This window comes from Saimiri boliviensis, chromosome 11, assembly GCF_048565385.1.
Source record: "Saimiri boliviensis isolate mSaiBol1 chromosome 11, mSaiBol1.pri, whole genome shotgun sequence".
Lineage (NCBI taxonomy): Eukaryota > Metazoa > Chordata > Mammalia > Primates > Cebidae > Saimiri > Saimiri boliviensis.
Genome location: NC_133459.1, coordinates 41,359,412 through 41,379,821, shown reverse-complemented (window position 1 = coordinate 41,379,821; position 20,410 = coordinate 41,359,412). Strand labels below are relative to the sequence as shown.

General features: G+C 39.4%; 1 protein-coding gene across 17 annotated transcripts in view; it reads right to left on the bottom strand.

Annotated features, from left to right (window-relative positions):
- CCDC30 (coiled-coil domain containing 30) overlaps positions 1 to 20,410 on the bottom strand; it is a 167,648-nt gene that overhangs the window by 27,179 nt on the left and 120,059 nt on the right. For all 17 annotated transcript variants that reach the window (XM_074380644.1, XM_074380648.1, XM_074380645.1 and 14 more), the window contains one exon: positions 15,478 to 15,590. In XM_074380644.1, the coding sequence (XP_074236745.1) occupies positions 15,478 to 15,590 (113 nt within the window). The remainder of the gene's footprint in view (positions 1 to 15,477; positions 15,591 to 20,410) is intronic.

Sequence of the window (20,410 nt, the reverse complement as noted above, 5' to 3'; positions counted from 1 at the left end):
TATCCATACAATGTGCTATCATTCCATCATAAAAAGAAAGAAAGTACTGACACATGCTACAACATGAACCTTGAAAGCATTATTCTAACTATAACAAGCCAGGCACAACAGATCAAATATTCTATGATTCCATTTATATGAAATGTTAGTAACAGGCAAATTTAGAGTGAAAGAAAGTAGATTAGTGGTTGCCTAGGTCTGGTGGTGGGAAGGGAATTGGGGATAGGGTGATAGCAAAAGAGTATGAGGTTTCTTTTAGAATGGTAAAATGTTCTAATGTTGACTGTGGTAACAATAAAAAAATGGACAAAAGCCATTAAAACTATATACTTTAAATGAGTGCATTGTATAATATTTGAATTATATCTCAATAAAGCTGTTTAAAAAACCAAACAAACAAAAATTTAAGTTACTATTTCAAGCTACTATAACAGCTATACAGAGTAAACAAGAAAATAGATTAAAGCATCCATACTACCACTAGGCAAACCTCTTGGAGTATGACTGTGATACAAACAAAAAGAATATTGTTCTTTAAAATTACGGAGAAGCTACTCGGGGGCTGAGGCAGGAGAATTGCTTGAACCTGAGAGGTGGAGGGTGCAGTGAGCCAAGACCAAGCCACTGTTCTGTACTCTAGCATGGGCAACAGAGTGAGACTCTATCTTGAATAAATAAATAAATAACACAGGCTATACATTGATTGGCTATACATTATTCTTTCCCCTCCACTCCCCAAACATTCTTGTTCTGTTGCTCAGGCTGAAGTGCAGTGCATGATCTCAGCTCACTGCAACCTTTGCCTCCTGCCTCCCAGGTTCAAGTAATTCTGGTGCTTTAGTCTCCTGAGTAGCTGGGATTAGAGTGTTTGCGACCACGCCTGGCTAATTTTCGTATTTTTAGTAGAGATGTGGTTTTACCATGTTGGCCAGGCTGGTCTTGAACTCCTGGCCTCAAGTGATCTGCCTCCCTCTGCCTCCCAACGTGCTGGAACTACAGGGGTAAGTCAACATGCCTGGCCAGCTATGCATTATTCTTTGTATCACAAATTTCAAGAACAGAAAATAATGAGTGAGGCAGCTAGTCAGAAAGGAAATGACTTTAAACAATCACATTATAGACCAAATGGACCTAATAGATACAGAACATTTCATCCAATGGCTGCAGAATATACCTTCTTTTCCCCAGTACTTGTATCATTCTCAAAGATAAACCATCAGGTCACAAAACAAGTATGAAAATACTCAAAAAACTGAAATAATATCAAGCATCTTCTCTGACCACAATGGATTAAAACTAGAAATAAATAACAAGAGGAATTTTGGAAACTGTACAAACACATGGAAATTAAACAACATGCTCCTGAATGACCAGTGGCCCAAGGAAAAAATTAAGAAATAAATTGAAAAATTTCTTGAAGCAAATTATAATGGAAACACAACATACCAAAACCTATGGAATACAGCCAAAGCAGTAGCAAGAGAGCTGTCTAAGTGCCTACATCAAAAAAAGAAAAACTGCAAATAAACAATCTAATGATGCACCTTAAAGAACTAGGGAAACAAGAGCAAACCAAATCCCAAATTAGTAGAAGAAAAGAATACATAAAGATCAGAGCAGAAATAAATGAAATTGAAATAAAGAAAACAACACAAAAATAAATCAATGAAACAGAAAGTTGGCTTTTTGAAAAGTTAAACAAAATCAACAAACTTTTAGCAGTGCTAAGAAAAGGAGAAGATCCAAATAAATAAAATCAGAGACAAAAATGAGATATTACAATACCACAGAAATTCAAAGAATCATTAATGGCTATTATGAGCAACTATGTGCCAGTAAATTGGAAAATCTAGAAGAAATGAACAAACTACGAAATACATACAGCATGCCAAAGATTGAACCATGAAGAAATCTGAAACCTGAACAGACCAATAACAAATAATGAGATCAAAGCCATAAAAAAAGTCTCCTAGTAAAGAAAAGGCCAAGACCCAGTGGCTTCACTGCTGAGTTCTATCAAACATTTAAAGAAATAATACCAATCCTACTCAAACTATTTTGAAAAATAAAGGAGAAGGAAATAACTTCCAAACTCATTCTACCAGGCCAGTATTATCCTAATACCACAACCAGACAAAGATACATACAAAAAAACTGAGGCCAATATCACGGATTAATATTGATATAAAAATCCTCAACAAAATAGTAGTAAACTAGCTGCATGTGGTGGGCTCATGTCTGTAATCCCAGCACTTTGGAAGGCTGAGGCAGGAGGATAGCTTAACCTCAGGAGTTTGAGACCAGCTTGGATAACACAGCAAGACTCCATCTTCACAAAAAATAAAAAATTATTCCGGCATTATGGTGCATATCTGTGGTCTCAGCTACTCAGAAGGCTGAGGTGGGAGGATTGCTTGGGCCTGGGAGGTGGAGGTTGCAGTGAGCCAAGATCACATCACTGCACTCCAGTCTGGGTGACAGGGTGAGACCCTGTCTCAAAACAAATGAAAAAGTTAGCAAACTGAATTCAACCATGCATTGAAAAGATCATCATGACCGAGTGGGATTTATCCCTGGGATGCAAGGGTGGTTCAACATACACAAATTAATCAGTATGATACATTATATCAACAGAAGGACTAATGATGTGATACATCATATCAACAGGACAAAAACCATATGAATTCAGTTTACTAGCTTAATTCAGATGCTGGAAAAGCATTTGATAAAATTTAACATCCCTTCATGATAAAAACTCTCAATAAACTGGGGATAGAAGAAACATACCTCAATATAATAAAAGCCATATATGACAGACCTACAGCTTGTATCACACTGAATTTGGAAAACTGAAAGCCTTTCCTTGAAGATCTAGAACATGAAAAGGATGCCCACTTTCACCACAGTTATTCAACATAGTACTTAAAGTCCTAGTTCGAGCAATCAGACAAGAGAAAGAAATAAAGAACACCCAAATTGCCAAAGAAGTCAAATTATCCTTGTTTGCAGATGACATAATTTTATAATTGGAAAAACCTAAAGACTCCATTAAAGAAGTACTAGAACTCATAAACAAATTCACAAAAGTTGCAGAATACAAAATCGACATACAAAAAATCAGTAGCATTTTTATATGCCAACAGGGAACAATCTGAAAAAGAACTTAAAAAGCAATTCCATTTACAATACCCAGACATAAAATTAAACACCTAGGAATTAGGTTAAACAACAAAGTGAAAGATCTCTATACACTATAAAACACTAATGAAAGAAAGGAAAGATATTCCATGTTCTTAGAATGGAAGAATCGATATTGTTGAAATGTCTATGTTACTGAAAGCAATCTACAGATTCAATGCAATCCCTACCAAAATATCAATGACATTCTTCACAGAAATAGAAAAAACTATCCTAAAATTTATATGAAACCACAAGGACCCAGAATAGCCAAAGCTATCCTAAGCAAAAAGAACAAAACTGGACAAATCACATTACATGGCTTCACATTATACACAGAGCTATGATAACCAACATGGTATGGTACTAGCATAAAAACAGATGCATAGGCCAATGGAACAGAATAGAGAACACAGAGACAAATCCACACACTTACAGTAAACTAATTTTTGACAAAGTTGCCAAGAACATGCTCCAGGGAAAGACAGTCTCGTCAATAAATTGTGCTGGGAAAACTGGATATCCATATGCAGAAGAATAAAACTAGATCCCTATCTCTCACTGTATACAAAAGTCAAATCAAAATGGATTCAGGACTTAAATCTAAGACCTCAAAGTATAAAACTACTTTAGGAAACACTGGGGAAACTCTCCAGGATATTGATCTGTGCAAAAAATTTCTTGAGTAGTACCCCAGAAGCACAGGCAACCAAAGCAAAAATGGACAAATGGAATTACATCAAGTTAAAAAAGCTTCTGCACAGCAAAGGAAACAATCAGCAAAGTGAACTGACAACCCATAGAATGGGGAAACATTTGCAAACTACCCATCCGGCAAGGGATTAATAACCAGAATACGTAAGGAACTCAAACAACACTGTAGGAAAAAAATCCAATAATCTGATTTTAAAATGGTCAAAGGATTTCAATAGACATTTCTCAAAAGAAAACATACAAATGGCAAACAGGCATATGAAAAGGTGCTCAACATCACTGATGATCAGAGAAACGCAAATCAAAACTGTAATGGGATGTCATCTCACCCCAGTTTAAATGGCTTTTATCCAAAAGGCAGGCAATGACAAACGCTGATGACGATGTGGAAAAAAGAAAACCCTCATACACTGTCCATGGTGATGTAAATTAGTACAACCACTGTGGAGAACATCTTGGAGGTCCCTCAAAGAACTAAAAATTGAGGCTAGGTGTAGTGTGGCTCATACCTGTAATCCTAGCACTTTGGGAGGCCAAGGTGGATTGATCACTTTAGGAGTTCAAAACCAGCCTGGCAAACATGGCAAAACCCCTGCCTCTACTAAAAATTTAAAAAAAAAAAGTCTGAGCATGGTGGCTTACACTGTAATCTCAGCATTTTGGTGGGCGGATCATGAGGTCAGGAGTTTGAGACCAGCCTGGCCAATATGGTGAAACCCCGTCTCTACTAAAAATACAAAAATTAGCTGGGCATGGTAGTATGCGCTTATAGTCCCAGCTACTTAGGAGGCTGAGGCAAGAGAACCGCTTGAACCCAGGAGGCAGATGTTGCAGTGAGCCAAGATTATGCCACTGCACTCTAGCCTGATGACAGAGGAAGACTCCATCTCAAAAACAAACAAAACAAAACAAAACAAAACAAAAAGCCAGTTGTAGTGGTGCACACTTGTAATCTCAGCTACTCAGAAGATTGAGGCAGAAGACTTGCTTGAACCTAGGAGGCAATGAGCCAAAATGGTGTGAGACTATGTTTCAAAAACAAAAAACAATGAAACCTAAAAATTGAGCTATCATACATTTGAGCGATTAATCCCACTGCTGAGTGTATACCCAAAAGAAAGGAAATCAGTATATTGAAGAGATATCTGCACTCCCATGTTTGTTGCAACACTGTTTACAATAGCCAATATTTGGAAGCAACCTAAATGTCCATCCCCAGATGAATAGATAAAGAAAATATGGTTTTATACACAATGAAATACTATTCAGTCATAAAAAAGAATGAGATCCTGTCATTTGCAACAACATGGATGGACTGGAGGTCATTATGCTAAGTGAAATAAACCATGCACAGAAAGACAAACATCATATATTTTCACCTATTTGTGGGATCTCAAAATCAAAACAATTCAACTCACAGAGATAGAGAGTACAAGGACGGTTATTAGAGGCTGGGAAGGGTAGTGGAAGAATAGGGGGAGGTAGGGATGGTTAATAGGTATAATTACCAAAAAAAACAAAAAACAAACAAAAAAAAAACAGTTCTTTATAAGAAATAGTTAAAGAGGCTGGGTGGGGTGGCTCACACCTGTAATCCCAGCACTTTGGGTGGCCGAGGTAGGTGGATCACCCGAGGTCAGGAGTTTGGGACCAGCCTGGCTAACATGGTGAAAGACCCTCTCTACTAAAAATACAAAAATTAGCCAGGCATGGTGGTGGGCATCTGTAATCCCAGCTATTCAGGAGGCTGAGGCACGAGAATCCCTTGAACCCGGGAGGCGGAGGTTGCAGTGAGCCAAGATCACGCCACTGCACTCCAGCCTGGGTGACAGAGTGAGACTTTGTCTCAAAAAAAAAAAAAAAAAGTTAAAGAACGAATAAGACTATAGTCAATAATAATTGTACTTTTTTTCCTTTTTTAAAAATTATACATTTAAAAATAAAGAAACAGGTCAGTTCCAGTGACTCACGCCTGTAATCCCAGCACTTTGGGAGGCTGAGGCAGGAGAATTGCTTGAGCACACAGGCTCGAAACCAGCCTGGGCAACATAGTAAGACCTTGACTCTCCAAAAATAAACAAAATTAGCCAGGTGTGGTGGCACAAACCTGTAGTCCCAACTACTTTGGAGGCTGAAGTGGGAGGACCACTGAAGCCCAGGAAGTCAAGGCTACAGTGAGCCGAGATTGTTCCACTGTACTCCCAGCCTGGGCAACAAAGCAAGACGAAAGAAAGGAAAGGAAAGGAAATGGGAAAGGGGAAAGGGGAAGAAAGAAATGAAGGAAGGAAAAGAAAGAAAGGGAAAAGAAAAGAAAAGAGAGAGAAAAGCCAAATGAGTATAATCATATTCTTTGTAACACAAATGCCTGAAGGGATAAGTACCCCATTCTCCATGATGTGATTATCACGCATTGCATGCCTGTATCAAAACATCTCATGTACTACAGAAATATACATACCTACCATCTACCTATACAAATTAAAACTAAAATTTTGCTTAAAAACCCACTTGTAACTGCTGCTAATCAGACTGTATATTCAGGGCAACTTGAATCTATGCTCCTGAGTTGCAATCTCTAAGCTTGGATCAAATAAACTCTCGACTTATATTAATTTTGCCTCAGCTTCTTCCCTTTAGGTTGACAATGCCTACCTCATGAAGCTTTCAAAAAAACCCAAAAGAACTGGGTCTGGAAGACTTCCAAATAGCTGAACACAGGTTCCTGGAGGGTGATGCACCCAGAGAGGGCAGAGAGCCTCCAAGCCCCTTCATGGAAAGGGATGCTGTGCTCTTTGCATCTCTTCCACCTGGCTGTTCATCTGTGTCATTTGTATTATCCTTTGTAATAGATGGGTAACACAAGCAAGTGTCTTTCCTTGAGATCTGTGAGCTGTGTGTCTTTTTCCTTAGCTGATGTTAACCTGTATCCTTTCAGTGTAATAAGCCATAACCATAGCTGTTTTCCTGAGTTTTGCACTTCATTCAAGGAAGTCATGAAACCTGAGGGGAGTCTTGGCGATTCCTGATAGACAAGTTACTTTTTTTTTTTTTGGCCCCTCATATTGTGCCACCTGCTTTGAATAACTGTGCTCTGTTCAATCTATTTGAGACCCTGAGCCACAGATGTCTGTAAGCATTTCCCCACACTCGTTTGAACTTCCCTGCAGGCAGCTCTTCCTCAAGTATTGTAGTTCAAGGTTACATGTGTTTCCTAGTTTTATAAAAAATTGTTTTTTAAAATTTCATTTTAGGTTTGGGGGTACATGTGAAGGTTTGTTACACAGGTAAAAATGCATCACAGGGGTTTGTTGCACGTATTATTTCATCACTCGGGTACTGACCCTGTACCCAATAGTTATTTTCTTCTCCTCATTCTCTTCCCTTACTCCTCAAGCAGACCTCAGTATCTGCTGTTTCCTTGTGTTCAAAAGCTCTTACCATTTAGTTCAAGAGAAGTTATTTAAAAGAAGTTATTCTAAAGAGGAGAATCTAACCCCAGAGATTATGATCTTCCCATCATACCCTACTGCTATAATACTAGCAAAGGCAGGCAAACAGATATCCCCGATTTCTCCTGATGAGATACATTTCATTTTGTACAAGAACTAGGAACCAGATGGGATTGGGAAAAAAAAAAAGCAGGCTTATCTAGATGTTAATCTTAGTTAAACTGGTATGGAAGAACTACTCCAAGGGAATCCTATGTCCTTGTAAGTTGAAGGAAACGAAAATATTTCACTACAAAGTATATTTCCTTGATATATTTCAATATACCTATTCAGAATAGCTAGATATACAAGAATAGTTGGAAATCGGTCTTTTGTGGGAGTAATGGGAAGTGAGGAGGGATATGGAGAATACCTGCAGCCAGGATTTCTCTGAGTGCCTTCCTTCCCTTGTCTAGATCTAAGAAAGATTAGATCTGAGAGTCTGAAACCTCTAAAGGTGTGAAAGCAAGACTGACCATCTATTCTCTCTGAGGGCTGCTATAATACCTGTGAGGTTTCATCTACATAAAAAGACCACCTTTCCTAGGGTGGCCTCCTTCTCTCCCCTTCCCATATCCTGTTTTGCCATGATCTAAGCCCCTATTCTTTCTGTAATCTCAATATGGTGTGTAACCTTCTATTCCCCATTGGAGACTGGGGTAATCATTCTGTGGTTCTCTCCCATGCAGATTAATAGACCTGCATACTATTTCTCCTATTTATCTGCCTTTTGTCAGTTGATTTTTTCAGGGAACCTTCAGAGGGTAAAGGAGAACTTTTCACTTGACCCCTGCAAAGTTATGTCTACCTCTGAAATGCATTTTTGTAAGGCTCCTCCAGTTTCCAAAATAGTCCACTTCTTTCTCCTACTTGCTAAGGGTACATAAAAGAATCATTTAGCATGTTTTTCCTTGAAGAGATTAATTTAGCTGTTAGTCAGATACCAGTCTGAGCAGTTTGGCTTCCTGCAGGCCAGAGGCAAGTATACAAAGCTAGATACAGCTTGCTTGTCAGTGTATGTGGCAGTGACTGACTGCTGGGGTTGTACTCAATCCAATTTCTCCTTCTTCTACATTATAGACCCCTATTTTTTTGCTGGGCACTGGTTTACTCAGCATAGGAACTCTATTTTTTGGCTTTCCTTGCAGTTAGATGAGGCCATGTAGGTAAGTTCTGGCCAACAGAATATGAATGGAAGTAGTGTGCCTTAAAGGAAAATGGAATGCCCTTGTCTTTCCCTCTTTCTTTCTTACTGGCAGAAATGTGGATATAGTCGTGAATTATTTTGAACTCTGTGGATAAGGGCAACACGTTAAAGATGTTGAAGCAGTAACAAGATAGAGGGAGCCTAGGCACTTAACGCATTGAGCCACCATCAGCACCTGCTACATAATATGAGGCACATACTTTTGCAGACTGTGTTCACAATTACCACGGCTGTGACTTAGATTCTTTACAAGGAGGTATTCTTTACAAAAAGGTACACTTCATAAATGTTCTCATTCTCCTTTTTACTAGGAACATTTGTTAAAAGATATCACTGGTTTTCAGCATCCTCCAGTCTACAACTTCAGAGATGTAAGATCTAGCAGTGTACCTGTCCTGCTCTGGCTTTCCCAGCTGTTCACAGTTGCTCTGATGTTTTGACATCATTTATAACACAACATGTACTTCTGAAACTGTTTTTGCAAAAATTATAACTGAGGAAATTATGACAGTGAAAGAGACCTGACTTAACCAATTCCGTCCTGCTTCTAACCTCCAAGCTGTCCTTGTTCATTCCTAGGCGTAGGCCCAACTAACTTTGGGAGAAACTTAGTTTATAGTTTAACTTTGAAACAAACTTGATAACAGCCCTTTTCCAAAATAAACCCCCTTCTAGCCTGGGGACTAGACTGCCTTTGCCAGACTAACAAATTAGCCACAAGATTAAAAATTACGGTTTAAGCCGGGCGCAGTGGCTCAAGCCTGTAATCCCAGCACTTTGGGAGGCTGAGGCGGGTGGATCACGAGGTCGAGAGATCGAGACCATCCTGGTCAACATGGTGAAACCCCGTCTCTACTAAAAATACAAAAAACTAGCTGGGCATGGTGGCGCGTGCCTGTAATCCCAGCTACTCAGGAGGCTGAGGAAGGAGAATTGCCTGAACCCAGGAGGTGGAGGTTGCGGTGAGCCGAGATCGCGCCATTGCACTCCAGCCTGGGTAACAAGAGCGAAACTCCGTCTCAAAAAAAAAAAAATAAATAAAAATAAAAAATTACGGTTTAAGAGTCAGTGTTGTAAACCTGAGATCAGCGCTTGAGATATTTTGCAGACCCTGTGCCACCTAGATCGATAAACTGGCTCATGTGGTCTTGTGGCCACCACCCAGGAACTGATTCAGTGCAAGAGGACAGCTTCAGCTCTCTGTGATTTAATCTTTGATCTGCTCAATCAACACTCCCCACTTCTAATCCCCTTCCCATCAAATTATCCTTAAAAATACCAATCATCAAATTTTCGGGGAGACGGATTTGAGTAATAATACTCAGGTCTCCCATACAGCTGACTCTGTATGAATTAACCTCTTTCGGGCTTGCAATTTCCCTTTCTTGATAAATCAGCTCTGTCTAGGCAGTGGGCAAATAGAACCCAATGGGTGTTACCCTTCTGGAATTTCTTTCATTTCTCCTGTACTGAAATATTAAAACCCAAGTCTCTAACTTCCCATGCCAGACAGCTGCTCTCTTACCCTGCCATTTGGGTTATTAAAAATAAATTTATTCCTTAAAAAAAATTTTTTTTTGGTAGATCTGAGCTCTCACTGTGTTCCCTAGGCTGGTCTTGAACTCCTGGATTCAAGTGATCCTCCTGCCTTGACCTCTGAAAGTGCAGGATTACAGATGTGAGCCACCATGCCCAGCCAGTTTATTCTTTAAAAGAATTAATTACAGAAAATTTGGGAAAATCCCCAACTCCCAATATGATGAGTACTATGATATTGTATTTCCTTCTAATCCTTTTATAAGCATCTTTTGTTTAAACATTGTGTACATCAAAATGCTTATCATATGGTCTTTTCACTTATTACATTAAAAGCATTTACCCACGCTGTTATCTAATATTCACAGCCATCAACCTTCACAGCTGTATGACGTCCTATTAAGTGAATGTATTATACTTCACCTAATTAGTCTCCTGTTATTTGATATTTAGGGTACTCTCTGTAGTGTTACACATGGTTTGAAAAGCATGTTGATGCAGTACACCTGGTGAGAACTTAGAGCCTTCCCTTGTCATTGCTGGCTATTTGTCACACTATTGGTTTGGTCTGAAGTCCTGTTGGCTTGAAGAACAAATAGATTTTCCATGTTTATTTTTGGCTTTGTTAACTATAAATGTTATGAGGTGACACAATATTTATGTTCTAAAATTTAGGAACAACTTTTAGCTTGTCTTCAAGTAAAACCAGGTTGTCTATACTTCGATGTGAAAAAAGCAAGGGAATTGTTCCTCTGGAAAAGTTGTAGAGAAAATATAAAAAATAAGCATTCTGTGTGAAAGTCAGGACTGGGGTCAGGGAAATGAAAAAAATATGCAGAGTTTCAATAATTCCTTCCATTTTCTTTCCTGAATATAGTTTTCAACCTCGGATGCACATTAGAATCTCACGAGGATGCTTTTAGAAAAGTATTGATCTACAGACCCTATGCCCACAGGTTTTTATTTTATTCATCTATGTTGGAGCCCAGGCAGCCAGGGTCAGAATTCACTGCCCTAAAAGGCTGTGCACAGATAACATGGAAAAACAATCAGCCTCACTAGACATTAAAGAAATTCAAAACAAAATGACAAGTAATTTATGTCTACAAGTGCATTTAAAAATAATACATTACGTTGAACAAAAGTAGTCAGACACAAAAGAGTATGAAACTGCCCCGACAGGGTTGACAGAAATATAATGATAACAAAACATTAATCAGGCTTCACTTTGGTCCACTTCCCTGTTGCTAAAAGTCACACAGCATTAGATACTGATCATTTGCATCTCCATTGTTCCTATAGACAGGACCATTAATATTAGAATTATAAGTTTTTGTTTAAGAACTGCTTGGCCAGGTGAGCTGGCTCATGCCTGTAATCCCAGCACTTTGGGAGGCTGAGGCGGGTGGATCATTTGAGGTCAGGAGTTCAAGGCCAGGCAGCCTAACCAACATGGTTAAACCCTGTCTCTACTAAAAAATACAAAAATTAGCCAGGCAGTAATGGCACATGCCTATAATCCCAGCTACTCAGGAGGCTGGGGCAGAAGAATCATTTGAGCCTGGGAGGCGGAGGTTGCGGTGAGCCAAGAGTGTACCACTGTACTCCAGTCTGGGGAAGAGAGTGGGATCCTGCCTCAAAAAAAAAAAAAAAAAAAAAAAAAAAAAAAAAAAAAAGGAATTGCTTAAGAGGTTTCTTAGATACAAATTCCAGCAACCAGTTTGAAGAGCCCCAAAAAGGAACAGAATCAGCATGAGAATATAGCTTCTTCATCTCCCTGTCCCATGACTTCACCCTGGACTCTTTGACCTACCAACCATCTCCACTTTTTGGTCCAATCTAAAACTCTTAAAAATCCTAAATCTAAGTTCCTCAAGGAGATGAATTTGAGATTTCCTCCCATCTCCTCATTTGTTGACTCTATGATTAAACTTCTTTCTCTGCTGCAACCCAATGTCTTAGTGTGTTGACTTGCTGTGTACATTGGGCAACAAACCTATTATGGTTACAATTACATCTAGCATAATTTCATTTAGATGAAATTCCAGGACAGGTAGAAATCAGAACAGTGGCTACCTGGAGGGAGGGAGAAGCAGTAAGTACAGATCAATTGCAAACAGGTCATAGAGAACTTTAAGGGACAGCGGAAATGTTCTGCATTTTTTTCTTTCTTTTTTTTGAGATGGAATCTTACTCTGTCATTCAGGCTGGAGTGCAGTGGCATGATCTTGGCTCAGTCACTCACTGCAATCTCTGCCTCCTGGGCTCAAGTAGTCCTCCTGCCTCAGCCTCCCGAGTAGCTGGGACCACAGATGCGCACCACCATGCCTGGCCAATTTTTGTATTTTTGGTACAGACAGGGTTTCACCATGTTGCCTGGGCTAGTATTGAACTCCTGATCTTAAGCAATCTGCCTCAGCCTCCCAAAGTTCTGGGAGTACAGGCATAAGCCACTGCACCTGGCCCTGTTCTGTATCTTGATTGGGGTGGTGGTAACATGGGCACAAACATTTGTCAAAACGTATCCAATAGTACATTAAAAAATCTTTGCATTTATTACATGCAAATTATATCTCAATTAAACAAAGAATATTGGGGAAAATGTCATCAGAACTCCTCTACCTCATCAATAGTAGTACTCAATGTTAATGAGCATGTGGTAACATTGCTACTTTTATATAATGATGGCAGAAAAATTTAGTAGTGTCAGAGGCATTTGAAACAGAGCAACTCCATGTTGAATAAGGGATGGGTAAAATGAGGATGAGACCTGCTGGGCTGCATTCCCATGAGGTTAGGCATTCTTAGTCACAAGATGAGACAGGAAGTCCACACAAGATACAGGTCACAAATATCCCAGTGATAAAACAGGATGCAGTAAAGAAGATAGCCAAAACCCGCCAAAACCAAGATGGCAATGGAAGTGACCTCCTTTCCTCTTCACTCTTCATTATATGCTAACTATAATGTATTAGCATGACAAAAGACACTTCCATCAGCACCATGACAGTTTACTAATACCATGGCAACATCTTGAAGTTATCCCATATAAACTAAAAAAAGAAGGAACCCTCAGTTCTGTGAAATTCCTGCCTCCTTCCCAGAAAACAAGAATTTTTTTTATAATTAATAATACTTATATTCAAGAATTTATATTCAAAACAAGAATATTTATAATCAAGAAATAACCATAAAAATAGCCACCCAGCAGCCCTTGGGGCAGCTCTGTCTATGGAGTACACATTATTTTATTTCTTTACTTTCTTAATAAGCTTGCTTTTACTTTACTCTTTAGACTCGCTCTGAACTCTCTCTTGCATGAGATCCAAGAGCCCTCTATTAAGGTCTGGATTCAGGACCCCTTTCTGGTCACAGTAGGATACTTCGGAATGTTTGTCAATACATTTTAAGATCTCTAGTTCTATAAAAATAAATTTAAAAATGAAAAATATATATACCAAAATGATTTCTTCAGCATTGTTGAATATATTTATATATTGAATATATTTATATATTGAATATAAAAATATTCAACCGTTAGAGCAGCGAGTAATTCTTAACCAAATTAGGATTCTGTTGTGAGATTTAATTCCAGCATGTCTGGGATTCACCTGAACTGTTTTGCTGCAGTGCCTGTTTGGCACTGATTGTTGGTCAAGCGTGTTACAGAGTGAAATGTAACAATTAAAACAGTACGGCTTCATAACCTCACCCAGGTCCAAGTAGTACAGACCATGAGAGTTTGTACCAGTTTATCAGCATTGTTCATTGATAACAGTGACAATGATGATTTGCACCAGGTCTCAGTGAGACCCCCAAGAAGTCTCTACTCTTGAACCAGGTTACATAGCAGGAATATGCATATGTGAACAATAGAATATAAAAAGCATTTGACAAAATCTCAGCTGAGACTCTATTTTGGGCTCTCTGGTTGTGAAGTGGTCAATGCACACGAGTGGTTCCTGATCTCAGAGAGGAAGTGCATTCAGCCACGGCCCTTACAGGATGAACAGCATTCCAGCTCCTACCTGACTTTTCTGGACCCCTCGCTGTGAAACACCCATAGGCTCTAATGCATATTCTTCCTCTAATGCTGTTTCTATATTATACCCTATTCCCGAAATAATGTATACATTTATTAGCACTGTAATTTTGGTTTTTTTTAGTCTGTTAACTATTATACCCTGTTTAAATGCTGCTGTTAGTGGAAAGGCGTATCAACTTCATGAAATATTGTTTTATGAAAATAGCAAATTTGGAAACTATAGCAACAAAGCACAATGCTTATCAGATGGTATTAAAAGAAAGATGGTATAAAACTTTTACAAAAGCTATGATAATAAAAGCATAAAATTATCTTTATTGACAAGACACTAGGAGTGAACTTGGGACAATATCTGCATAAGTTTTGTTTCATTCAAAAATTTTACACTGATCACAGCAGAGGTGTGTCATAAAGAATTATGAAAAAAAATTTGCACTGGGCACAGTGGCTTACACCTATAATGGGAGGCCAAGGAAGGAAGATCCCTTGAGGCCAAGAGTTTGAGACCAGCCTGGCCAACATGGTGAGACCCACCCATTTCTATTAAAAAATTTAAAAGTTAGCTGGGTGTGACTGCATGTGACTGTAGTCCCATCTACTCAGGAGACTGAGGTGGGAGGATCACTTGAGTCCAGGACATTAAGGCTGCAGTGAGTTGTGATTGTGTCACTACTCTCAAGCCTGGGTGACAGAATGAGATCCTATCTCAAAAAAGAATTTTTTTTTTTGCAATGTTGTTTCATTATATGTGAAATAAAAAAAAATTTAACTGCCTAAAAACCAAATGTCATTTTACCTTTGGACAATGGTATTTGCATGATATACATATATGTATGTATGTATAGAAAGAGAGAGAGCATGTATTGTATCTGTAATAGATATCACCTATCATTATATATAACATCTATATAATATACATATTAGTAATATACTGTGTCAATTCTCTGAAATAAAAAAATAAAAAAGCTCTTTAAATGAGGAGAGGGTGGTTTAGGCTGAGGAAAGTATGTGAGGTGATAAAAAGTGTGAAGGCAAGTGAGAAGGGTGTATTTGGGGAAAAACAAGTTCAATACCATCAAAGCTCAATGAATGGTAATCCCCTTCTCCCTCCCTCTCTTGAGAAGAAATTAGGCCCCACATCTCCCTAGGAAAAGCCCTATGAATAGAAATTTTGGAAACCCAGGGATTTTTTGATGGCCCTCTTGAAAGGGTGCTTCAGTGAGCAGCCCACTATTTTGCTCTAGAGCTGGCTCAGCAAGAAATAACTACTCTACTTAGTTTTCTTCCAAAAAGAACTTGTCTTTGTTTACCTCACATGGACATCAAGCAGCTTCAATAATCGCACATATTCTTCACGTAGAGCTTCTTTCTCTTGCTGTAGTGTAGCCAGCTTCTCTGATAATTCCTGGTTGCTGTTGACATGCTGAAAAACATTGAAAAATAAGGAGAATTCTGACCTGACAAAGGTATAATGTTGAAGAAATGTAAATTGGCAAAGTTGTTCTGCTAAAAAAAAAACAAAAAACAAAAAACAAAAAACACACACAAAAAAACTTATAGTCACTCCTGCTTCTGAGATCATAGTAGCTTCGTGAGATACCCTATACTTCCAGATTTTCTGAAAGTCAGCAGCTATTTCCCTTGCCTTTTGCTTCCCCACTTCCCAATAATTTTGCAAGCATCTAATTCCCTTTATTAAAAATCTTCCAAGGCTGGGCATGGTGGCTCACACCCATAATCCCAAAATTTTGGGAGGCCAAGGCAGGCGTATCGCTTGAGCTTAGGAGTCTGAGACCAGCCTGGGCAATATGGCAAAACCCCATATCTACAAAAAAATACAAAAATCTGCCAGGCGTGGTGGTGTGTACCTGTAGTCCAGCTACTTGGGAGGCTGAGGTAGAAGGATGGCTTGAGCCCAGGAGGCAGAGGTTGCAGTGAGCTGAGATCATGCCATCACACTCCAGCCTGAGTGACAGAGCCAGACCCTGTCTCAAAACAAAACAAAACATCCAAAAATCTCCTAGCTTAACATATATAAAGTGAAAGCTGTTCTCTTGAATTAACTCTGATAAAGTATTTGGCTCTAGAAGTGACTACAGTGATGAGAAACTCAAAGTTGGGAATTTGGGATTGGTTATCTGACCTGACTAGCTTTGAAGGCTATATAATCTTGTCACTAGGTCTAGCAATCCATGGCAAAAGAATTAAGTTTGTACTTTCAAAAGTTTATACTTTTAGACTACTTATAGTTTCTGGTAATGAAGTGCTTTAGAAGACCACGTGAATGGTATAAAAAGTGTTTTAATGGAATTGAGGACTACAAGGATTGTGAGGTGGGCTAGCCACATCTGACCATGTTACTGAGCTTAGAAGAAAATGTCCAACTTGGGGATTTAATTACTGGAACAAGGCATTGTCTGAGAACTGGAGACCTTCTATGAGTGTCCTAAAATGATTTCTCTCTTATAGTCAGAAGGCCAATATATCAAAAAACCAAATCACAAATATCAAGTGGATTGCAGAAGTACAGCACTAATTGATTTCACAGGCTTGTCAGGTCTCTTACGTGAAAAACAGGGCTTTGGGAATGTGTGGAAACCTGAGAATTGGGAATGAAGACATCTGAGAGGACTCTAATAATGTTGAACCCCCTGGTCTCAGTGCCTCTCTTGCCAGCACAAGCAGTTCCTCTTCTCCTGTCTAAGGAGATTAAGTTTAATGATTCTATATTGATTTCACCCAAGGTACTTACCTTGTAAGGGGCTGCACACTGTCCTCAAGGCCCACCTCTATACCACCACCAATTCTCATTGTCTCCAATCCTGTAACTACAGTTGGATCCCAGCACGCCATGGTAAGCTGGCGTTAAGTGTAGGGACTGACCTGGGGACTGCCATACTGAAAGAATGGCAAGACTTCACCAACTTAAATTGGCAGAAACCCTAGGAGTATATTCGAGAATGTATTTGTAGGGAGTTATACTAGGCAGTGCCCCTAACTTTAGAACAACATGAAGGTTAGGGGCACTGACCCCCACACAGCTGAAAATCTGCATTATGATTTTTTTGACTCCCCACCAAATTACTAATAGCCTACTGTTAACTAGAAGCCTTATCAACAACATAAGCAGTTGTTTAACACATATTTTGTATCATGTATTGCACTCTTGCAATAAAGTAAGCTAGAGAAAATAAAATTTTATTAAGAATATCATAAGGTAGAGAAAATACATTTACTATTCATTAAGTAGAAGTGGATCATCACAAAGTTTTTCATCCTCATTGTCTTCATGTTGAGTAGGCTGAGGAGGAGGAGAAGAGGGGGAATTGGTCTTGTTATCGCAGGGGTTGCGGAGCTGGAAGAGGCGGAGAAAGTGGAAGAGGAGGCAGAAGAGGCAGGCACATTCAGCGTAACTTTACAGAAATATACTGTAATTTGACTTTTTTGCCTTTTCATTTCCCTAAAAATCTTTCTATATGGTGCCAATCCTTGTTTGCTGTTCACATTAGTTTCAGTGCCTGTACCATATAGAAAGGTCCATATTGTAAAATAAGTCAAAAGCAGTCTTGAATGCTTGGAATCCTTCTGCCAGATTGTCTAAGGTCCATTTGTCTTCTAGTACTGCTTTTTCCGTTTTCTTCCTCATCATTTGGCACTGGTTTGAAAGTACTCATCTCCATCAAGTTGTCCTATGGTAATTACTCTGGTGTGGTGTCTATTCACTCTTGAATTTCTCCAAGATTCATATCTTGAAACCCTGTACTCCCCACTTTTTAAAAAACCATATCCACAATCTTTATCATGATTTCCTTGATAGGCTCTGCTGTAAATACTGTGAAGTCATGCTAATATTGGGACACGGTACTCTCCAGCAGGAATTTGTTGCTTTGGGTTTGATGGCTTTCAGGGCTTTGTAATAATGATGGCATCTTCATGCCTGTCACTTGCCACACAAATAAACTAAAAATGACAAAAACAAACAAGCAAACAAACAAACAAACAAAAACAATGATGGCATCTTCAATAGCGCAATCCTTCCAGACTTCCCTCTCTATCAGGGTTCTCTTCCATAGTTAACAATCCTGTCCGTAGAGTACTGTGTACAATGACCCTTAAAGGGCCTTGTGACCTCCTAGTCTAGAGGCTGAATTACAGACATGGTGTTTGGGGGCAAGTAAACTACTTCAACGTCTTTGGTGTTGAACTCATGTGGTTCTGGATGGCCGGGGGCATTTGTCCAACATCAAAAGAACCTTAAAAGGCAGTCCCTTGTTACCAAGTTACTTCTTGACTTCGGGCAGAAAGTATCGAGGGATTCCATCTAGAAAAAGAGTTCTTGTTGTCCAGACCTTTTTTTTATACAACCAAATGACTGGCAGCTGGTGTTTACCTTTTCCCTTCAAGGCTTGGGGATTAGAAGCTTCACAGATAAGGGCAGTTCTGACAACAAACTCGGCTGCATTTCCACAAAACAGTAGTCAGCCTATCTGTTCCTGCCTTAAACCCGTGCTCACTTATTTTCCTTACTATTAAGTGTCCTTTGTGACTTTTTTTTTTTCCACATAGGGCACTTTCACCTGCATGCAAAACCTGTTCACCAGATATCCTGCTTTCTCAATGTTTTTCTTTCTTTCTTTCAAATAGAGACAAGGTCTTGCTATGTTGCCCAGGCTGATCTCAAACTCCTGGCCTCAAGTGATCCTCCTGCCTCAGTCTTCCAAAATGTGATTTTCTTTTCTTTTTTTTTTTTTTTCGTAGAGACAGGGTTTCACCATGTCGGTCATGATGGTCTCGATCTCCTGACCTTATGATCCACCTGCCTTGGCCTCCCAAAGTGCTGGGATTACAGGCATGAGCCACTGTGCCCGGCCTTTTTTTTTTTTTTTTTTTTTGAGACGGAGTTTCACTCTTGTTACCCAGGCTGGAGAGCAATGGCGCGATCTCGGCTCACTGCAACCTCCGCCTCCTGGGTTCAGGCAATTCTCCTGCCTCAGCCTCCTGAGTAGCTGGGATTACAGGCACGCGCCACCATGCCCAGCTAATTTTTTGTATTTTTAGTAGAGACGGGGTTTCACCATGTTGACCAGGATGGTCTTGATCTCTTGACCTCGTGATCCACCCGCCTCAGCCTCCCAAAGTGCTGGGATTACAGGCTTGAGCCACTGCGCCCGGCCAAAATGTGATTTTCTTAATGGCATCTGGGAACTCACTTGCTGTCTCTTGGTCAGCAGAAACTGCATCTTCTGTTTTCTTGACATTTTTAAGGCTAAACCTCTTCCTAAAATTAATAAACCACCTTTCACTGGCATTATTTTTTTAGAGATTGGGTTTTTCTCTGTTGCCCAGGCCGGAGTGCAGAGGTACAATCCTAACTCACTACAGCCTCAAACTCCTGGGCTCAAGAAACCCTTCCACCTCAGCTTCCCTAGTAGCTAGCTACTTTGCTAGCTTTAAATTCTTTAACTTTAAATTCTTCACTTTCCTTTTGGATGAAATTGTTGTATCATGACTTCTCTTTTTCTTGAGTCATATTAGAGTCTATAGGTTTGGCTTTCTCACAGCAATCCTACACTAACATAAAAGCTGTACTTTCAGTATGAATAAAAAGGTATTTCACAAAAAGTGCATGGTTTTTATGCCTGCTAGCATAGCTGCAGCAACAGCTTCATGAATTTTCTTTTCTTTTTTTAAATAATGGTACTCATGTTGGATTCATTTACCGTGAAATGTCGAGCAACCATAGTTGTAGATCTCATCTGTGGTAACTACGAAGCAATTCAGCTTTTTATTGTAATGTCATAATTTTTCTTTGTTTCTTGGCAGCATTTCCAACATCACTAATGGCCACTTTGTATGGGTCCCATGCTGTTATATAAGGTTTATGGTATTGCATTAAACACAGTGAAAAATACTTGAGACCCACAGATCTCTTTTTACTTCAACACAAAATTTACTGGCCAGAGGAGACTGCTCATACAAAGAAGGTAAGTGTCAGCTGGCATTTTAAGTGGATATTTGGAACACTTGAACTCACTGCAGCCCGAGGCAGGTGGATCACTCGAGGTCAGGAGTTCAAGACCAGTCTGGCCAACATGGTGAAACCTCACCTCTACTAAAACTACAAAAATTAGCTGGGTGTGGTGGCGGGTGCTTATAAGCACAGCTACTAGGAAGTCTGAAACAGGAGAGGCACTTGAACCTGGGAGGCAGAGACTACAGTGAGCTGAGATCACACCACTGCAC